Source organism: Chiloscyllium plagiosum, chromosome 3 (assembly GCF_004010195.1).
Source record: "Chiloscyllium plagiosum isolate BGI_BamShark_2017 chromosome 3, ASM401019v2, whole genome shotgun sequence".
NCBI lineage: Eukaryota > Metazoa > Chordata > Chondrichthyes > Orectolobiformes > Hemiscylliidae > Chiloscyllium > Chiloscyllium plagiosum.
In genome coordinates this window covers 22,506,599-22,523,561 of record NC_057712.1, presented here as the reverse complement: position 1 = coordinate 22,523,561, position 16,963 = coordinate 22,506,599, and the positions used below count along the sequence as shown (strand labels likewise).

Genomic DNA, 16,963 nt, shown 5'->3' with positions numbered 1-16,963 from the left:
TGTTGTAAGGGATTTTGTATTCCACGTTGGACCTGCATGCTGTGGGTATGGGGTCCTTAATCCTGGTAAGTAGCTGGTGTAGTGTGGCTGTTGGTGTGCCACCACAATACCTCGAGGTCGTAACAACCTGGTAATTAATTCTGATATGTTCTTCATAAAGGGTAGGGTGGCCAGTGTTTTGGTAGGTACAGTTTCTTATTGCCATTGTCTGTTGGACAGGCATTGGCAGATGAAGCTGATGGGTATTTGTCATTAGCAAATGCTGGCAAATAGGATTAGATTTATTTTGGATATCTGGTCAACACAGACAAGTTGGACTCAAGGGTCTGTTTCTGTGCTGTACATCTCTATGATTCTATGTGTGTGAGTTGGTCTGGTTCCACCAAAAGCCCAGTGTGACTTAGAATCATAGAATCCCTACATTGTGGAAACAGACCATTTGCCTCAACAAGTCCACCCTCTGAAGAATACCCCACCCAGAGTCATTCTCCTATTATTCTACATTTACCCCTGAATAATGCACCTAACCTACACATCCCTGAACATTGTGAAAATCACACAATACCACATTATAGTGCAACAGGTTTAACTGGATACAGAACCTGTTGGACTATAACCTGGTGTTGTGTGATTTTTGACTTTGTACACCCCAGTCCAACACTGGCATCTCCAAATCCGGAACGTTGTGGGCAATTTAGATCAGCCAATTGACCTAACCATCTGACTTGTTTAGTGATTAGATTAGGTAAAAACAATGACTGCAGATGCTGGAAACCAAATTCTGGATTGGAGTGGTGCTGGAAAAGCACAGCAGTTCAGGCAGCATCTGAGGAGCAGGAAAATCGATGTTTCGGGCAAAAGCTCTTCATCAGGAATAGAGGCAGAGTGCCTGCAGGGTGAAGAGATAAATGCCCTGCAGGGACTCTGCCTCTATTCCTGATGAAGGGCTTTTGCCCGAAACATCGATTTTCCTGCTCCTCAGATGCTGCCTGAACTGCTGTGCTTTTCCAGCACCACTCTAACAGTTTGGCCAGTAATAAGATTGTATTTCTTCTCCTGCACGCTCTGGATGAAATGATGCAAGGAGACAGCCCTGGTACCCAGTTACCATGGTAACTGTGTTACACATGCATGGAGTTCCATCATTCCTCATTCCGGCGGAGGGGGCGGGGCCTCCCGCTGCAGAAAAACTCTCGCGAGGCTTCATGCCTCCTCCCTCTCTCTTTCTCGGCCGCTCTTCTCCCAGGTTGGTGAGGGCGCCTTCGCGCTCCCCGTTGCCTACCTCTAATAACCGCCGCCGATCCGCTCGATACGGGCGGCCGAGCGGTGGGGAACGGCCGGCGGGGCTGAGATGGATCAGATGCGAGTGTTCGTGCGGCCGGATGGCGGGGGTCTGAGGCGGTTTAATGACACACCGGCCCAGGGAAATGAGAGGGGAAGATGGAGGCTGACGGCAGGACTGAGGCTGCGCGGGTCGGGCGGTGGAACACGCGGCGCTCGAGGCACCCGCCGCGTGGTTCCCGGGCCCACGTTCCATTCTTGCCCACGGTGGGGTAGAGCCGCTGTCTGCAGGGAGGGTGTGCGCGCGTGGATTCCCCACTGCCCGGGCTCACGTTCCATCCTGCCCGCGGGGTGCAGTTGCGCCCCAGCTGCAGGGCCGGGCGCGCGATCCCCGGGCCCGCGTTCCATCCTGCAGCCCTTCCACTCACCGCTCCCAGACCCTTGCGCTTGACCGCCACATAACCAGGAAGTGGTTACTCCTGCTTTCTGCTAACGTGGATGCCGGACCGTCAGGATGATTTCTCTTCTCCCCTACTTCACCCGATCGGGGTTTTGGGTTCTGGTTTTGTCGCCGCCCGTTCACCGAGACTGATTTTTTTTTATTTCTAACCCCCCCCCCCCCATCCATTTCTTTATCAGAGACAGGCCATGTTCAGCAGCAGCGCCAAAATCGTGAAGCCTAATGGCGAAAAGCCGGACGAATTCGAGTCTGGCATTTCCCAGGTACGTCAGCACCATTTGCAAGATTTATTGAACGCTTTTGATGGATGTTAAAGTGAAATTAATATTTGAATTGCTTATCGCCAGACAAGCATTGAGTCACATGTAATGCAAGTGAGAGTTCACAACTTAAACCTGTACGATTGTCGTTTGCCCCATAGTCACAGGTGAGGTGGCTGATGTGGTGCCACTATTTAAGGTGATAAGGAAAACCCAGGGAGTCATAGACTAATTGAGCCTGACGTCGGTGGTGGGTGAGTTGTTGGAGGTAATCCTGAGAGACAGGGTTTACATGGATTTAGAAAGGCCAGAACTGATGGCTTTGTGCGTGGGAAGTCGTGCCTCTCAAACTTGATTGCGTTTTTTGAAGGTGTGACAAATGAGGCTTGATGAGAGCAGAGCAGTAGATGTGATCTATATGGACTTCGGCAAAGTTCCTCATGGGACCCTGGTTAGCAAGGTTAGATCCTATAGAACACAACGAGAACTAGCCATTTGGATGCAGAACTGGCTTGAAGGTAGAAGGCATTGGGTGATGGTGCAGGGTTGCTTTTCAGACTGGAGGCCTGTGAGAAAGTGAGGGCTGCACATGCTGGAGTGCCAGAGTTGAAAATTGTGGTGCTGGAAAAACACAGCAGGCCAGGCAGCATCCGAGGAGCAGGAGAATCGACGTTTCGGGCATAAGCCCTCCTTCAGGAATGAGGCTGATGTGCCAAGCGGGCTGATAAAAGGTAGGGGGGGGGAGGGAATTTGGGGGAGGGGCACTGGGAATATGATAGGTGGAGGGAGGTGATAGGCTGGAGAAGGGGGTGGGGGTGGAGAGGTCAGGAAAAAGATTGCAGGTCAAGAGGGCGGTGCTGAGTCTGAGGGTTGGGACTGAGATAAGATGGGGGGGAGGGGAAATGAGGAAGCTGGAGAAATCTATATTCATCCCCTGTGGTTGGAGAGTTCCTAGGTGGAAGATGACGTGCTCTTCCTCTAGGCGTCGTGTGGCCAGGGTCTGGTGATGGAGGAGGCCAAGGACCTACATGTCATTGGCGGAGTGGGAGGGGGAGTTAGTGTTCAGCCACAGGATGGTTGGGTTGGTTGGTGCGGGTGTCCCAGACGTGTTCCCTGAAAAGTTCCGCAAGTAGGCGGCCCCTCTCCCCAATGTAGAGGAGACCACATCGGATGCAGTAAATGATGTGTGTGGAGGCGCAGGTGAATTTGCGACGAATATAGAAGGATCCATTGGGGCCTTGGAGGGAGGTGAGGGGGGAGGTGTGGACACAAGTTTTGCACTTCTTGCGGTTTGCAGGGGAAGGTGTCAGGAGTGGAGGTTGGGTTGGTGGGGGGTGTGGACCTGACGAGGGAGTCGCGGAGGGAGTGGTCTTTCCTGAATGCTGATAGGGGTGGAGAGGGAAATATATCCCTGCTGGTGGGGTCTGTCTGGAGGTGGCGGAAATGACGGAGGATGATACGATGTATCCGGAGGTTGGTGGAGTGGAAGGTGAGGACCAGTGGGGTTCTGTCTTGGTGGCGATTGGAGGGGCGGGGTTCAAGGGTGGAGGTGCGGGCAGGGGAGGAGATGCGGTGGAGAGCATCGTTGACCACGTCGGAGGGGAAATAGCGGTCTTTGAAGAAGGAGGCCATTTGAGTTATTCGGTAGTAATCATTTGAGTCTACTACAAACCAACCGATTCCCACAGCTACCTGGATTCCACCTCCCGTCCCCAGTAAAAACACCATCCCATATTCCCAATTCCTCTGTACCTGCTCCCAGGAGAACCAATTCCACTACTGAACAACTCAACTCGCCACCCCCTTCAAAGACCACAATTTACCCTCCGACGTGGTCGACGACGCTTTCTACCGCATCTCCTCCACTTCCCGCACCTCCGCCCTCGAACCCCGCACCTCCAATCGACACCAGGACAGAACCCCACTGGTCCTCACCTACCACCCCACCAACCTCCGGATACATCGTATCATCCTCCGTCACTTCCGCCACCTCCGGACAGACCCCACCACCAGGGATATATTTCCCTCTCCACCCCTATCATCATTCAGGAGAGACCACTGCCTCGTCAGGTCCACACCCCCCCACCAACCCAACTTCCACTCCCGGCACCTTCCCCTGCAACCGCAAGAAGTGCAAAACTTGCGCCCACACCTCCCTCCCTTACCTCCCTCCAAGGCCCCAATGGATCCTTCTATATCCGTCACAAATTCACCTGCACCTCCACACACACCATTTACTGCATCTGATGTGGTCTCCTCTACATTGGGGAGGCAGGCCGCCCACTTGCGGAACGTTTCAGGAAACACCTCTGGGACCCCCACACCAACCGCCCCGTGGCTGAACACTAACTCCCCCTCCCACTCCGCCAATGACATGCAGGTCCTTGGCCTCCTCCATCGCCAGACCCTGGCCACATGACGCCTGGAGGAAGAGCGCCTCATCTTCTGCCTAGGAACCTTCCAACCACACTGGATGAATGTAGATTTCTCCAGCTTCCTCATTTCCCCTCCCCCCACCTTATCTCAGTCCCAACCCTCAGATTCAGCACCGCCCTCTTGACCTGCAGTCTTCGTCCCGACTTCTCCGGCCCCTCACACTCGCCTCCTTCCACCTATCGTATTCCCAGCATCCCACCACCACCATTTATCTCAGCCCGTTTGCACACCAGCCTCATCCCTGAAGAAGAGCTCCTCGGATGCAGCCTGGCCTGCTGTGTTTTTCCAGCACCACATTTTTCAACTCTGGAGGCCTGTGACCGGTGGTGTGCCACAAGGATCAATGCTGTGTCCACTGCTTTTCATTATTTATATAAATGATTTAAATATGAACATAGGAGGTAAAGTTAGTATGTTTTCTGGTGACACCAAAATTGGAGGTGTAGTGGACAGCGAAGGTTACCCCTAATTGCAACGAGATCTTAATCAGGTCGGCCAATGGGCTGAGGAGTGGCAGATGAAGTTTAATTTAGATAAATGAGAGGTGCTGCGTTTTGGGAAAAGCAAATCAGAGCAGGACCTGGACACTTAATGGTAAGGTCCTCGGGAGTGTTGCTGAACTAAGACCTTAGAATGCAGGTTCATACTTCGGTGAAAATAGAGTAACAGGTAGATAGGATAGTGAAGGAGGCATTTTGTATGTTTTCTGTTATTGGACAGAGCATCGAGTGCAGGAGTTGGGAGGTCATGTTGCAGCTGTACAGGACATTAGTTCAGCCAGTTTTGGATATTGTGTGCAATTCTGGTCTCCTTCCTGTCGGATGTTGTGAAACGTGAAAGGGTTCAGAAAAGATTTACAAGGATGTTGCCAGGGTTGGAGGATTTGAGCTGTAGGGAGATGCTGAATAGGCTGGCGCTGTTTCCCAGAACATTGGAGGCTGAGGGGTGACCTTTATAGAGGTTTATAAAATCATGAGGGGAATGGATAGGATAAGTACACAAGATTTTTTTCCTGGGGTGGGGGAGTCCAGAACTAGAGGGCATAGGTTTAGGGTGAGGGGGAAAGATGAAAGGGACCTCAGAGGCAACTGTTTCATGCAGAGGGTTGTGCGTGTATGGAATGAGCTGCCAGAGGAAGTGGTGGAGGCTGGTACAATTGCAACATTTAAAAGGCATCTGGATGGTTATATGAATAGGAAGGGTTTAGAGGGATATGAGCCATGTGCTGGCCAATGGGACTAGATGAGGATAGGATATCTGGTTGGCATGGATGAGTTGGACATAAGGATCTGTTTCTGTGCTGTATATCTCTGATTATCTCCATGAACTAGTTCAGGTCTTTTCATCCACTTAAACCTTCAAACGTACATTGAATCTATTGTAATAATTTGTTTCTCTCCTGCTATCTTGGCAGAGACTTCCAGATCAATATGACTTCTTTAAGAATTTTGTAGCATCCTTCCTGTATATTGTGCTCAAAGTGTTAAATGTGTCTTCCCCCAAGTGCTTGTGCCATCAGCTGTTGGGTGTTGTTTTTCTTGATATGTAAACCTGTGAATCTTGCACAGTCCTGATTAAATCTTTTTTTCTGTTTGGCTACCTTTTGGTCTGGAAGGCTGTATAGTTAAAGAAAATGTCTTTCAGAACTTAACAGTCAAGACTGTTTAATTAACTGCTCAAGACTTTTTAATGGCGTCTCACCTTCCACTGTAGGCTCTTCTGGAGTTAGAAATGAATTCTGACCTGAAGGCTCAGTTACGAGAACTGAACATTACAGCTGCTAAGGTGAGTTTTTTTTTAAACAATTCATAGTCATACTGCATAGAAGCAGATCATTCAGTATAACTTGTCTATGGTTGACCAGTTTTCCTAAATTAAACTAACCCCATTTGCCTGCATTTGACCATATCCCTCTAAACCTTTCCGATTCATGTACCTGCTCAAATGTAACTTGTACTCCTCTCTACTACAATCTCTGGCAGTTTGTTTCAAATACATACCAGCTTTGAATGTTTTTTTTTAAATATGAAAGGGGGAAAGAGAAAATGTAATATTTTATTGTAATTCTTGGCAGACCATCATGAGCTACTCCAAGGCTTTTCAAAATCCTGAGCCCTGGAAAACCACCAGTGAATTATATCTTTACTGTATTTATACCGAGCAATGCAATTGTAGTTACTCTCTCCTATCACTCTAAGGGACTGGTGACTTAAAAATACAATAGTTGAATTAAGTTTATTGGTAATGGTTTGCATCTTTTCTTTCCCTTCTCATTTTCGTTCTTTTTCCTGGCCATGCCTATTCGTTGTGATTTTTATGGTTCTACAGTTGTTTACTTTCTATACTACTAATAGCCGAATTTGGGTTATGCTGACTCACTAAGTAAATGCTTGAGTCCAGTTGGGATTTAGACCACCATAAGATCTACATGAACAAATTTAATACTGATCTTGTAAGTTTGTGATTGTGATTGAAAAAGCTACTGGGACCATGAGATGGGTGTTAAAATTAATAACAAGAGTTGAACTCTATAGATACATTTAAAGGGAAGCTAATCAAAATTCACGTGAATGAGTTGGTTCACTATTCTTGATGTTGAAAATTATAGAAGTAATGCTACATTTGCAGCCGAAGTTGATGAAAGTAGTCCGAATGAGACCTGCAGTATGATTGTTGGATTAAAAATAATTCCCTCAATGGTCTGGGATCAATGTCTAGAAATAAACAAATATTCTCTCATTCCTCATAGACGTTAGCATTGTTCATGTATAACACCAAAGCTTAAGACGATGATGTTAACAGTAAAGATCGAGGTGTGCTCAGAACCTGTTTTGGGACCACATAGTGATCAGGGTAGAAAAGGTGTAGTCCGATAGACTTCATTTAAGTAGATGAGTACAGTGAAGCTGTGCTGACACCAGAATTATTGTGCATAACAGATACTCAAAAAATTAGACTTACTTCCAGATTTAAAAACATTGTCATAACAACATTACAAGCTTGTGATCCGTTAACAAAAGGGTAGCTACTTGCAGAATCAGAAATGACCCTTTGAAATATCCTGGAAGAAGAAAGTTTAGAATATAGATTGTGAATGAATGCAAAATACATTAGAGTTTAGAGTCAAGGTTGAAGTAGATGGTATTGCACTGGAAGATGTAGATAAGTTGGTCTATGTGGGACAGATGGTAACTGAAGATGGCACATGTGATTCAGAAGTTAGAAGCATATGTAAATATTTTTGTGAAGGATTTGTGAGCAGATGGAAAACTGAAACTTGAACTTGAAGAAAACCTATTGATGCTGCATTTTTGTCTACTTGCTTGTATGCTTCAGAAACATGGATGGTAACTAACAGGAAATAGAGGCCTTTGAATTGTGGTTACTGAGAAGTATGCTAAAAGTTCTTTACATTGACGAAGACTAGTGAAGAGGAGCTTGAAGCAGCAAGAACAAATTATATCTAGAAAAGATAATGTCAGTGTTTCAGTCATTTGATCAAAGCTGAAAAAGTGCTATGTAAACCAAGTTATGTTTTTTTTATTGTGGAAACTTGGTTGAATTGGTTTTGGAAGAAAGTTCCATTTAACGTGTTTTTTAAACAAACTATGCACTTCCAGGAAAGTGCATAGATGTTATTATGAATGATCTGCTTAAAAGGGGTTGGTGTCTTTGTTTTTATCAGTTCACGTTTGTACAAAAATTGAGTGCATTTTCAATGTTTCCTTTTAATTAGGAAATTGAAGTTGGCAGTGGCAGAAAAGCAATCATTATCTTTGTGCCAGTCCCCCAACTAAAGTCTTTTCAAAAGATACAAGTGCGACTAGTTCGAGAGCTTGAAAAAAAATTCAGTGGTAAACACGTTGTCTTCATTGCACAGGTAACATCAAAATTTTAAACTTGTTATAAAGTTTGGCTGTAGTACTATTCTAACCCTTTCTGCATAAGCTTATTAAAATACTTTTTTTTTTCTTTTTAGAGGAGAATTTTGCCAAAGCCAACCAGGAAAAGTAGAAACAAGAATAAACAGAAGCGTCCCAGAAGGTGATTGTCCTGTTTTCATATTTTTTTTACACTGGACGCAATATGCCAGCAGAAGTATTATTTGGTGTCATACCATAGGTTGATGGGGATATCCAATTAGAAGGCTGTTTCTTTTCCTGGGAAGTATGTGGCACAGGTGGATATAATCAGCTGAGTTGAATTTGGACATTGTCTCAAAGTCAGTCAATGTTTGATATTATGGAACATGATATGGTTTTGCTTTTTATCCTAAACACTTGTGTTTTATATAAATGTAGAAATTTTAGTTTGAAGCCATGTTGAAGTGTTGTGAAAAAAATGGGATGAATTTGGATGGCTTGTTCAAAACGCCAAAGCAAAGATGTAGACAAACTGTTTAATGAGTTTTATTATAACTAGAGGGTGAGAATAAATTATCCGAAGCTTATAAAGTTCAAAATAAGTATTAGTGGAGGATTGATGTTTGGGAGTGTATTGACAACAGTGAAGGGCCAATAAAAACTGAACATGGCTCAAAGAAAGTGGGTTATTAAAGCAAAGGAGGCAGAATGTTGTAATTGTGACAGCTTTTACAAATATGAATGGAAGAGTAGTTAAAATAAACCCTGGTTCCTTGGAAGCAGGGGCGGAAGTAGCAGTTATGGGTAATGAGGAAATGGCTGACATTGAGCAAATGTTTGTTTACATCTTTTCAGAGAAAGAGCAAGTTGCATCCAGAAAGAGGATAACCTTGATACTTTAAAATGTTAATTAAAAATGTTTAAATTAAGAAATTAATATCCTTACTGGAAAGAAATAGTGGTGATATTTAAGGGATTGAAATCTGGCAATCCCATGACCTGATGCCTTGTAATCTAGGTTCTAAAAGAGGTATGGAATGTAGGGTGCTTTGTTTGCAGTTTTTAAAATTGCCTAATTTCTCATGTCCAGCTTCCAGCTGTTGTAAATAAGCAAAGATGTGGCTTTTCAAGAAAGGCTGATTGAACACTTCATCGCTGCCTTTTCTCTATCCTATCTCCATAACATTTATGCTCTTGATAATCAGACATTTGACCAGTCTCCAAATCAGTCCCTTACCTCTTGAAAACATTTTCCTCATGACACAGGCTCCTGCTTGACTTTGTATTATCCACAAAATATCACATTTGGTCTTCACATCCAAAGCATTGATGTGCAGCAGTCCCCCTACCTGTGGGGGTTACGTTCCGGAACCTACCGTGGATAGCAGTGAACCCATTCATTCTAATGGGAAATTACCTTCCTGGCAGCCTCCTGGTCCCTGGTGTTGGAACATTTCCTTTTATATGTTCTGGCTGTGGTAAACCATGGATAAGTGAAACCATGGAAAGCGATTCTGCAGATATGGGGATTACCCTGTACACAGAGGAACCTCGATCATTCTGATGTCATCGGTGGCAAGTATTTTGTTCAGATAATCAAATACTGAATAAACTGATGTCGGATAACAATTTAGCCAAGCTTTGGACCATGTGATCTTGTTTGGATAATCCAAAATTCAGATAATCAAGGTTTCTCTGTATTGTGACCAGCTGGGGATCATGTTTTTAAACTATGATTTAATGGCAGTGACCAGCAGGACAATGTGAGATTTACCCATTTTGTTCCTGCTGCCTGTTCACCATCTATTAATCCATACCAAAACATGACATACTATACATGTAATTTTGCTATCTACCATTTCAAATATACTACGTTTGTCAAATCTTTATCAATTTTGTTATTAACATCCTCAAATAAACCCTCCATATTGTCAGAGACACTCTTCTATTCTTAAATCCATGTTGACTGTGCCCAATCTGATCACTTTCATGTGAGTGTCCATTTATCAAGTCCCTTATAATAAATTCCAACATTTTCCCTACTTCTGATGCAAGGCTGACAGGCTTGTTCTTTGTTTGTTTCCTTAATCTTGTTTAAAATAATGGGGTGACATGTGCAAGCTTCCAATTTGCAGGAATCATTCCAGAATCCGACATTTTGGAAGAGGATCACTAAAGTATTGACAATCTCTAAGCACAGTCTACATCTCCGTGTTGAGGAATATTAGTTCCCAAGAGTTTATCAACTTGCGGTCCCATTAATTTCTCCAGTAAAATTCATACTAATAACTTCTTTCTCCTTTGTTACTTGGACCTCTCATATCTCAGGTTTTTGTATTTTCCTCAGTCATCATTTAGCTGTTACTTCTGTCTTCCCCATTTTAATTTCTCTTGACTCTGCTTTTATTGGACCACCAGTTGGCTTAGCCAAACATTCCCTATACATGCTCAAAACAAAACCGGCTATAAAAGTTTTTATGCTGCTAGATTGGACTTGTATTCTATGCATCCTTTCCTTCTGGTTCTTGATCCTCTTTGTTATTTATTAACCTCCCCGATAATCAGATTTATTATAATTTTGTGCCATATTAAAGATTGCCCAATGTCTACGTACAGTCAACCCTTTAATGCAATTTCCCAATCCAACTTAGTCAGCTTATGCCTCATGCTGTTATAATTTCCCCAGTACAGATTTAACACCCTTGCATTAGAATAAGCTACCTCTCTTTCAAACAATATACAATTCTATCATAATGTGGTTATTCATCTTTGGAGGTTTTTTGTAACAATTATTAATTTGACATCTTTATGTAATGGTCCAAAATGGTCTGTGTTCTAATTGGCTGTTCAACGTGCTCTAGAAAGCCATTCCTAAGACACTCTGGAATCTTGTCCTCAGATTTAATCTGAAAAATGTGTTGCTGGAAAAGTGCAGCAGGTCAGGCAGCATCCAAGTAACAGGAGAATCGACGTTTTGGGGCATAAGCTTCCTCATTCCTGAAGAAGGGCTTATGCCCGAAACGTCAATTCTCCTGCTCCTTGGATGCTGCCTGACCTGCTGCGCTTTTCCAACAACACATTTTTCAGCTCTGATCTCCAGCATCTGCAGTCCTCACTTTCTCATCAGAATTAATGTTCTGTGGGTTAATCCAGTCGATATACAGATTAAAGTCACCCATGATAACTAGTATACATGCTTCGTGCTTTGATCCGCCCTATTTGTTTCATTGTCTAATTGCCGCTATTAACAATTTGTGCTTCCTTGTGATGTTTTTATTCCACACGATTTTTTCTGATCTAAGATCCACCCTTACAAATATACTGATCCCATCTTGGATTATCACCACAATTTATTTTCCTTCTTTAAAGTCATACTGCACTCAGTGTTAACTGTTCCTCTCTCCACAGATGCTACTGAATTATTCCTGCATTTTGTATGTTTGTTCAGATTTCCAGCCTCAAGTATTTTGCTTGTGTCCTTTTCCTCTTTTCTTAAACAGAGACTATTATTTAATATTCTCTTCCCGGCTGTGAACATGCAGCCATGTTTTCATACAGGCAATTGCATCATCACATCTACCTGTATTTGTACATTTACACTATCTTGTTGTGAATGTCGTGTACCTTTAGGCAGAGTGCCGTTATTTTTATCTCTGTGCCATTTGAATTTCACGGCATTCTCAATGCTTGGCTTGTCTCCCTTTACAACTTTGCTTCACCTTTACTCCCAATTTGGGTTACCCCTCAGGTTCCTGGCCTTTGACAAGCTAGTTCAAACTAGCCCCAGTAGCAAAACTCACTGCAAGGATATCGGTCCTACACCTACTAAAAATGTAACCTGTCTGGTTTGTATAAGCCACTGACTCAAATCTGATGCCTACCATCCCTCCTACATCAATTCTCCAGCCCCATTCCATCATCTCTTGCTAACTAGCCTGTGACAATGGAATAATACTGTGTTTACTGCTCCTGAGGTCATTTTTAAAAATTTCTTTCTTGACTGACTGCCTGAACTCCTCCTCCTAACTATCTCCTCACTAATATGGACTGTGACTTTTGGGATTTTCTCCTACCCTAAAAGGAGGGGCCCTGGAACCAGGAAGGCAATCCGTCATCATTCTGAAGTAGAAGCATCTGTTTGATCCCTGACTTAGAGAATGTCCTTCCATCAATTCCTTCCCTCCCTCACTCACTCACACTTTCTCTCAAACAGCTGAGACACCCTTGACGCTGTGGATTTGTTCGTGCTTGTACTTCACTGAGAAGCCGTTACCTTCAAACGGCATACTGTTTGGCAAGCCTAGTAAATTCCAGTGACTGCTGCAATACCTGCCTGGTTTTTCGATACGGTCTGTCAAACAACCTCCGACCCCAAAGTATGTTCCTAAATTTTCTACTTACAAAGTTGTCTGCCTCATCGATGCATAACACGGACTCCAACCGTTGCTCAAGTTTTGAAACTCTGATCTCAGGGCGTGTAGCCGTTGATGATTGCTGCAAATGTTTGTCTGATACAAATGGTACATCTCTGATATCACACCCCCACTGTTCTTGTCCCCACTGACTTGCTATGAAAATTTACTTAAACTCGTTTTTACTTAACATTTCATTCATATATTGAGTGTGAATAACTAGTTAGTTTTCTGCAATGCATAGTCTCCAGAAAGGTGTTTATATATTTATTCATTATGATGTCAGTTTGTGATTTGTAAATATTTTGTTTTCTTTGAACTTTTAAATTTTGACCTAGTGGCATAAGGGGCTTTCTTATTCTGAAGGTGTTTAGTTATTAACTTGGAAATGTTTCTATTGCTGTGTTGACTTCTTTTAAGACTGTGTTTGATAGAAATTTCCTGCGGAATAATTTTTTGTTTCTTCACCATGAGTAATTTTTTTCTTCTTTACCATGAGATAATTTTATATGCAAATGTAAATAGTGTCGTGCATTGAGCCTTCACATTTTAAATTTTTCTTTTCGGTGAAAGTGTGTTCAGGGGAAATAGCCATAGCATGAAAATACCTTTTATGTTTCAGTTGGAAAGAAGCTGGATGTGTGCAGTAATTCTTTCTGAGAAAGAGGAGATAGTTTAGAATTATTTTGAACTAGGTTATCTTGGTGTGAGGAGTATAGTCAAAGTTGCAGACCAGAAGTGTGTTGCTAAAATTCTGAAAGGGTTATTTGAAGCTGAACAATGAACCTTCAAGTGAATCATTGCAATTTACCTGAGATTTAAGATATATACAGAGGAACCTCGATGATCTGAAGGACACAGGGTGGGGGGGAGAGGGGGAGTATTTTGTTCAGTTAATCAAATGCTGAATAACACAGTTTAGCCAAGTGTCGGGACCATGCGATCTTGCCGCATAATCGGATGGCGGGCAATCAAGGTTCTTTTGTATAATGGTTTTAACGTTTATGGGTGCAGAGTAACATTCCAAAATCAACTTGATAATGAAGTTTAATGTTTTAGTTTTCTCACTGATTAACTTTACCTGTATGGAAGCCAGTCTTAAAAAAAAGTCTTCAATCCTCACATTGAGTGTTTAACTACAAATATTTGCTTTCAGCCGTACATTGACTGCCGTGCATGATGCCATTCTTGAAGACTTGGTTTTCCCCAGTGAAATTGTGGGCAAGAGAATTCGTGTGAAACTGGATGGTACAAGGCTAATCAAAGTACATTTGGACAAAGCACAACAGAACAATGTAGAACACAAAGTGAGTTTCATTTCAAACAGTCATGCACATGCACCATGCTACGTTCTATCTGTGTAATTTGTTACTGTGCATTTATGAGGAATATTCTCAAGTTTTTGACTTGATTTCCAAGTGTTCTCCTCCTAATTTAATATTTAGTTAGGATAATTCTGCTTAGGTTTTACTGCTATTAAATGTATGCTTATTGAAACTTCAATTTTTAATGTGGGTAAGCAAGGGTTGAATTTTCTCCAGCAGTCTTGTACCATATGTTTCTGGAATGCTGAGTACAATGATAACATGGTTCTTTCCCACATTATTGGGTATTCTGTTGTCAGGCATTAGACTGCATCCTGAATGTTCCTGATACTGATTCTTTGAAAGCATAACAGGGAGGTAACTGTTGCAAAATATTTGGGTTTTTGAAATTATATGTATTGTACCTTTCTGAGTTGTCTGATACTGTCGTTGATTTGTAAATGGTTTGTAAATTTTATTAAATAAAAAGAACAGTGTCTGCTGGAAATCTGAAAAGAAAACAAAGAGAAACTGAGCAGGTCCTGCAGTATCTGTGCAGAGAAAACTGGGTCAGTGTTTTGAGTCTGGTGATCTGTCTTTAGAACTTCTAAAGAAGAGTCACGAGACTTGAAATCTTAACTTTGAGGTGAAGCGATGGCCTAGTGCTATTATTGCTAGACTATAATCCAGAGACCCAGGGAATGTTCTGAGGACCTGGGTTCAAATCTGCCATGGCAGATGTTGGAATTTGAAATCCAATTTTTTTTTTCTTCCGTGGTGACCATGAAGCCATTGCCGATTTGTGGAAGGGAATGCCGTTTGGTTCATTGTCCTTTTTTAAGGAAGGATGCTGCCATTCTTATTTTGTCTAGCCTACATGTGACCCCAGCTCCATTGTATTGTGATTGAATCTGAACAAATAGTCATAGACAGTAAATGCTGGTCTGGTCAGTGACATCTGCATCTCGTGACTGGAATTTGAAAAAGATTTCTTCCGTTTGATATTGAGGCCAAAACCACAAACCTTACTTAGCTACTGATTTCATATTGCTTCCTTGTGACTGTTCAGGCTGAATCAGGCCACTGTCAACCCTTTGTAACACAGTTGATCTTTGTGAGCTTCCAGCCACGAGTCTGTGCCAGCATGTTTTGCTCCTCTACTAGACCCCCTCCATGAAAAAACTTCATCTTTGAAAACTTTGCCATTGTCATTACTTGCATCAAGTCCTGCTTACCAACCACTCCTGTGTTTGTGATATATATTGGCTGTTAGTCAGACCCCGTGTTGCTTTCAGATTCATCAATGGCTTCAAGCCTCCCTATCTCTCCCAGTGCTGCATCGCTTGGAGTTCTGGCTCTGTAAATATCCTAACTGTAACTATTCCACAAATAGTTACTGTGCCTCCAGCTATTGTAAGCTTAGAGCTTTGGAATTCTCTCCCATCTCCTTGAGTAGTCTTTTGGCCATCTTCCCCAGTATGTGTAATATGGTTTGATGTTACATGTTGCTTTTGTGGTAAGGTAAAATCACCAGAGAACCATATGGCTGTGCTCTCATTTAAAGAGAGATGACTGGTGGTGAGTTAGCCTGTCACAAGCATGGTGATGTTAGATGGTATGGTGATTGAACTGCACTGTTGAGGTCACTGTAATGCAAACCAGCTAACTGAACTATCTGGCACCCATGTTGTGTTATAGTGTTCCAGGGTGTGCCTCAAGATGGTTTTCTGATCCCCCGTTCAGATTTGTTTTTGCACTTCGAGTAGGTGGAAATTGAACTCTTGCCTTTTGGCCCAGAGCTAGGGATACTACCACTACACCTCAAGGCCCAATATGAATTACCTTGAAATGCTCTTTACTGACACAATTAGATATTTTGGTCTGCCAGGTAGGTTGAATCCAACTACTTGGGCCAAGATAGACAAATGCAGAAATGCTTAATTTAGTTATTGAGAATTCTGTACACCCAGTAGGAAGTGTACACTTCCTCATTTGTTGGAACACTCTACTGGAATTCTGAGCCAGTTTGCTAATATATACCCCAGTTTTACTTGGTTCAACTGTGCAAATTTGAAGGAAAGAGGCTGGTTTATGTGCTAGTTGATCCACCCTCTTGTTAGCACTTTAGAGTTAGGAAGGGCTGAACCTCCAGTGACTGTTTGTGAATTAGGTTGATTGATTAATTATTGACAGAGTATTGTGGACTTCTTTTCCTCGTTTTATTACCAAGTATGCTTCAATTGACTTGATTCTGAAGATGTAACTGCCTTCTTTAAATTAAGGTGTCTTTGCTGTATTCCTGAACTATTCCCTCTGTTCCCAGACCAAGTTGAGGAATGACTAATTGGTAGTAAGCTAACCAACAATACGTGTATTAAGTCCTCAAAGTGCCTACTAGAACTCTGTAGTTTTCCATCCCCGAAGGGTAGAACGTGATGTTTTTGAAAGTAGCTTTTCATAAGCACTGCTGTTGTTGTGTATTGGGATGTGAGAAAAGGATTTTGAATTAATTTCATCCAGAACAATTCTTAGTTGTTTTTTCACTAACTTGTTGTTTTGGTATTTGACAGATTTCTTTTTGTTCTTCCCCAGGTGGATACATTTTCAGCTGTCTACAAGAAGCTAACTGGCAAGGATGTTGTATATGAATTCCCAGAGTTCCAACTGTAAATTGTAAAGAATGGCCTGAATAAAAAAAAGTCAATACTGCCTTTGTGGTTGTGCTCATGCTGTTAAGATTGCAGAGATGTTTGGTTTCACTCCTTTAATTGAATCAGTCTCATTCTTGTTGCATCTGGCTCCTGTTTATTTTAAACCTTCGAGGAATGTTTCCATGTAAATGTAACTACAGTCAGTTCTTCTATAATGTGGGGCTGCACTAGAATGCAACCATTGCATTATAGAAGAATTTATGCTTTAGAAACAACAAGTATTGGCGCTGCAATTG

The 16,963-nt window shown here is 42.6% G+C and overlaps 1 protein-coding gene across 1 annotated transcript; it reads left to right on the top strand.

Annotated features, from left to right (window-relative positions):
- Positions 1 to 1,199: 1,199 nt before the first annotated feature.
- On the top strand, positions 1,200 to 16,725 carry rps7 (ribosomal protein S7). The gene is made up of 7 exons (XM_043678582.1): positions 1,200 to 1,246; positions 1,921 to 2,004; positions 6,151 to 6,222; positions 8,174 to 8,317; positions 8,417 to 8,481; positions 13,869 to 14,019; positions 16,609 to 16,725. The coding sequence occupies exons 2-7, from the start codon at positions 1,930 to 1,932 to the stop codon at positions 16,684 to 16,686; spliced, it is 585 nt and encodes a 194-aa protein (XP_043534517.1). The 5' UTR covers positions 1,200 to 1,246; positions 1,921 to 1,929; the 3' UTR covers positions 16,687 to 16,725.
- Positions 16,726 to 16,963: the final 238 nt, after the last annotated feature.

Coding starts and splice junctions, on each gene's coding strand:
- rps7 (XM_043678582.1), top strand. CDS start 1,930: ATGTTCAGCAGCAGCGCCAAAATCGTGAAGCCTAATGGCGAAAAGCCG. Junction 8,318..8,416: donor ACGTTGTCTTCATTGCACAG/GTAACATCAAAA, acceptor TTTTCTTTTTAG/AGGAGAATTTTGCCAAAGCC. Junction 14,020..16,608: donor AGAACAATGTAGAACACAAA/GTGAGTTTCATT, acceptor GTTCTTCCCCAG/GTGGATACATTTTCAGCTGT.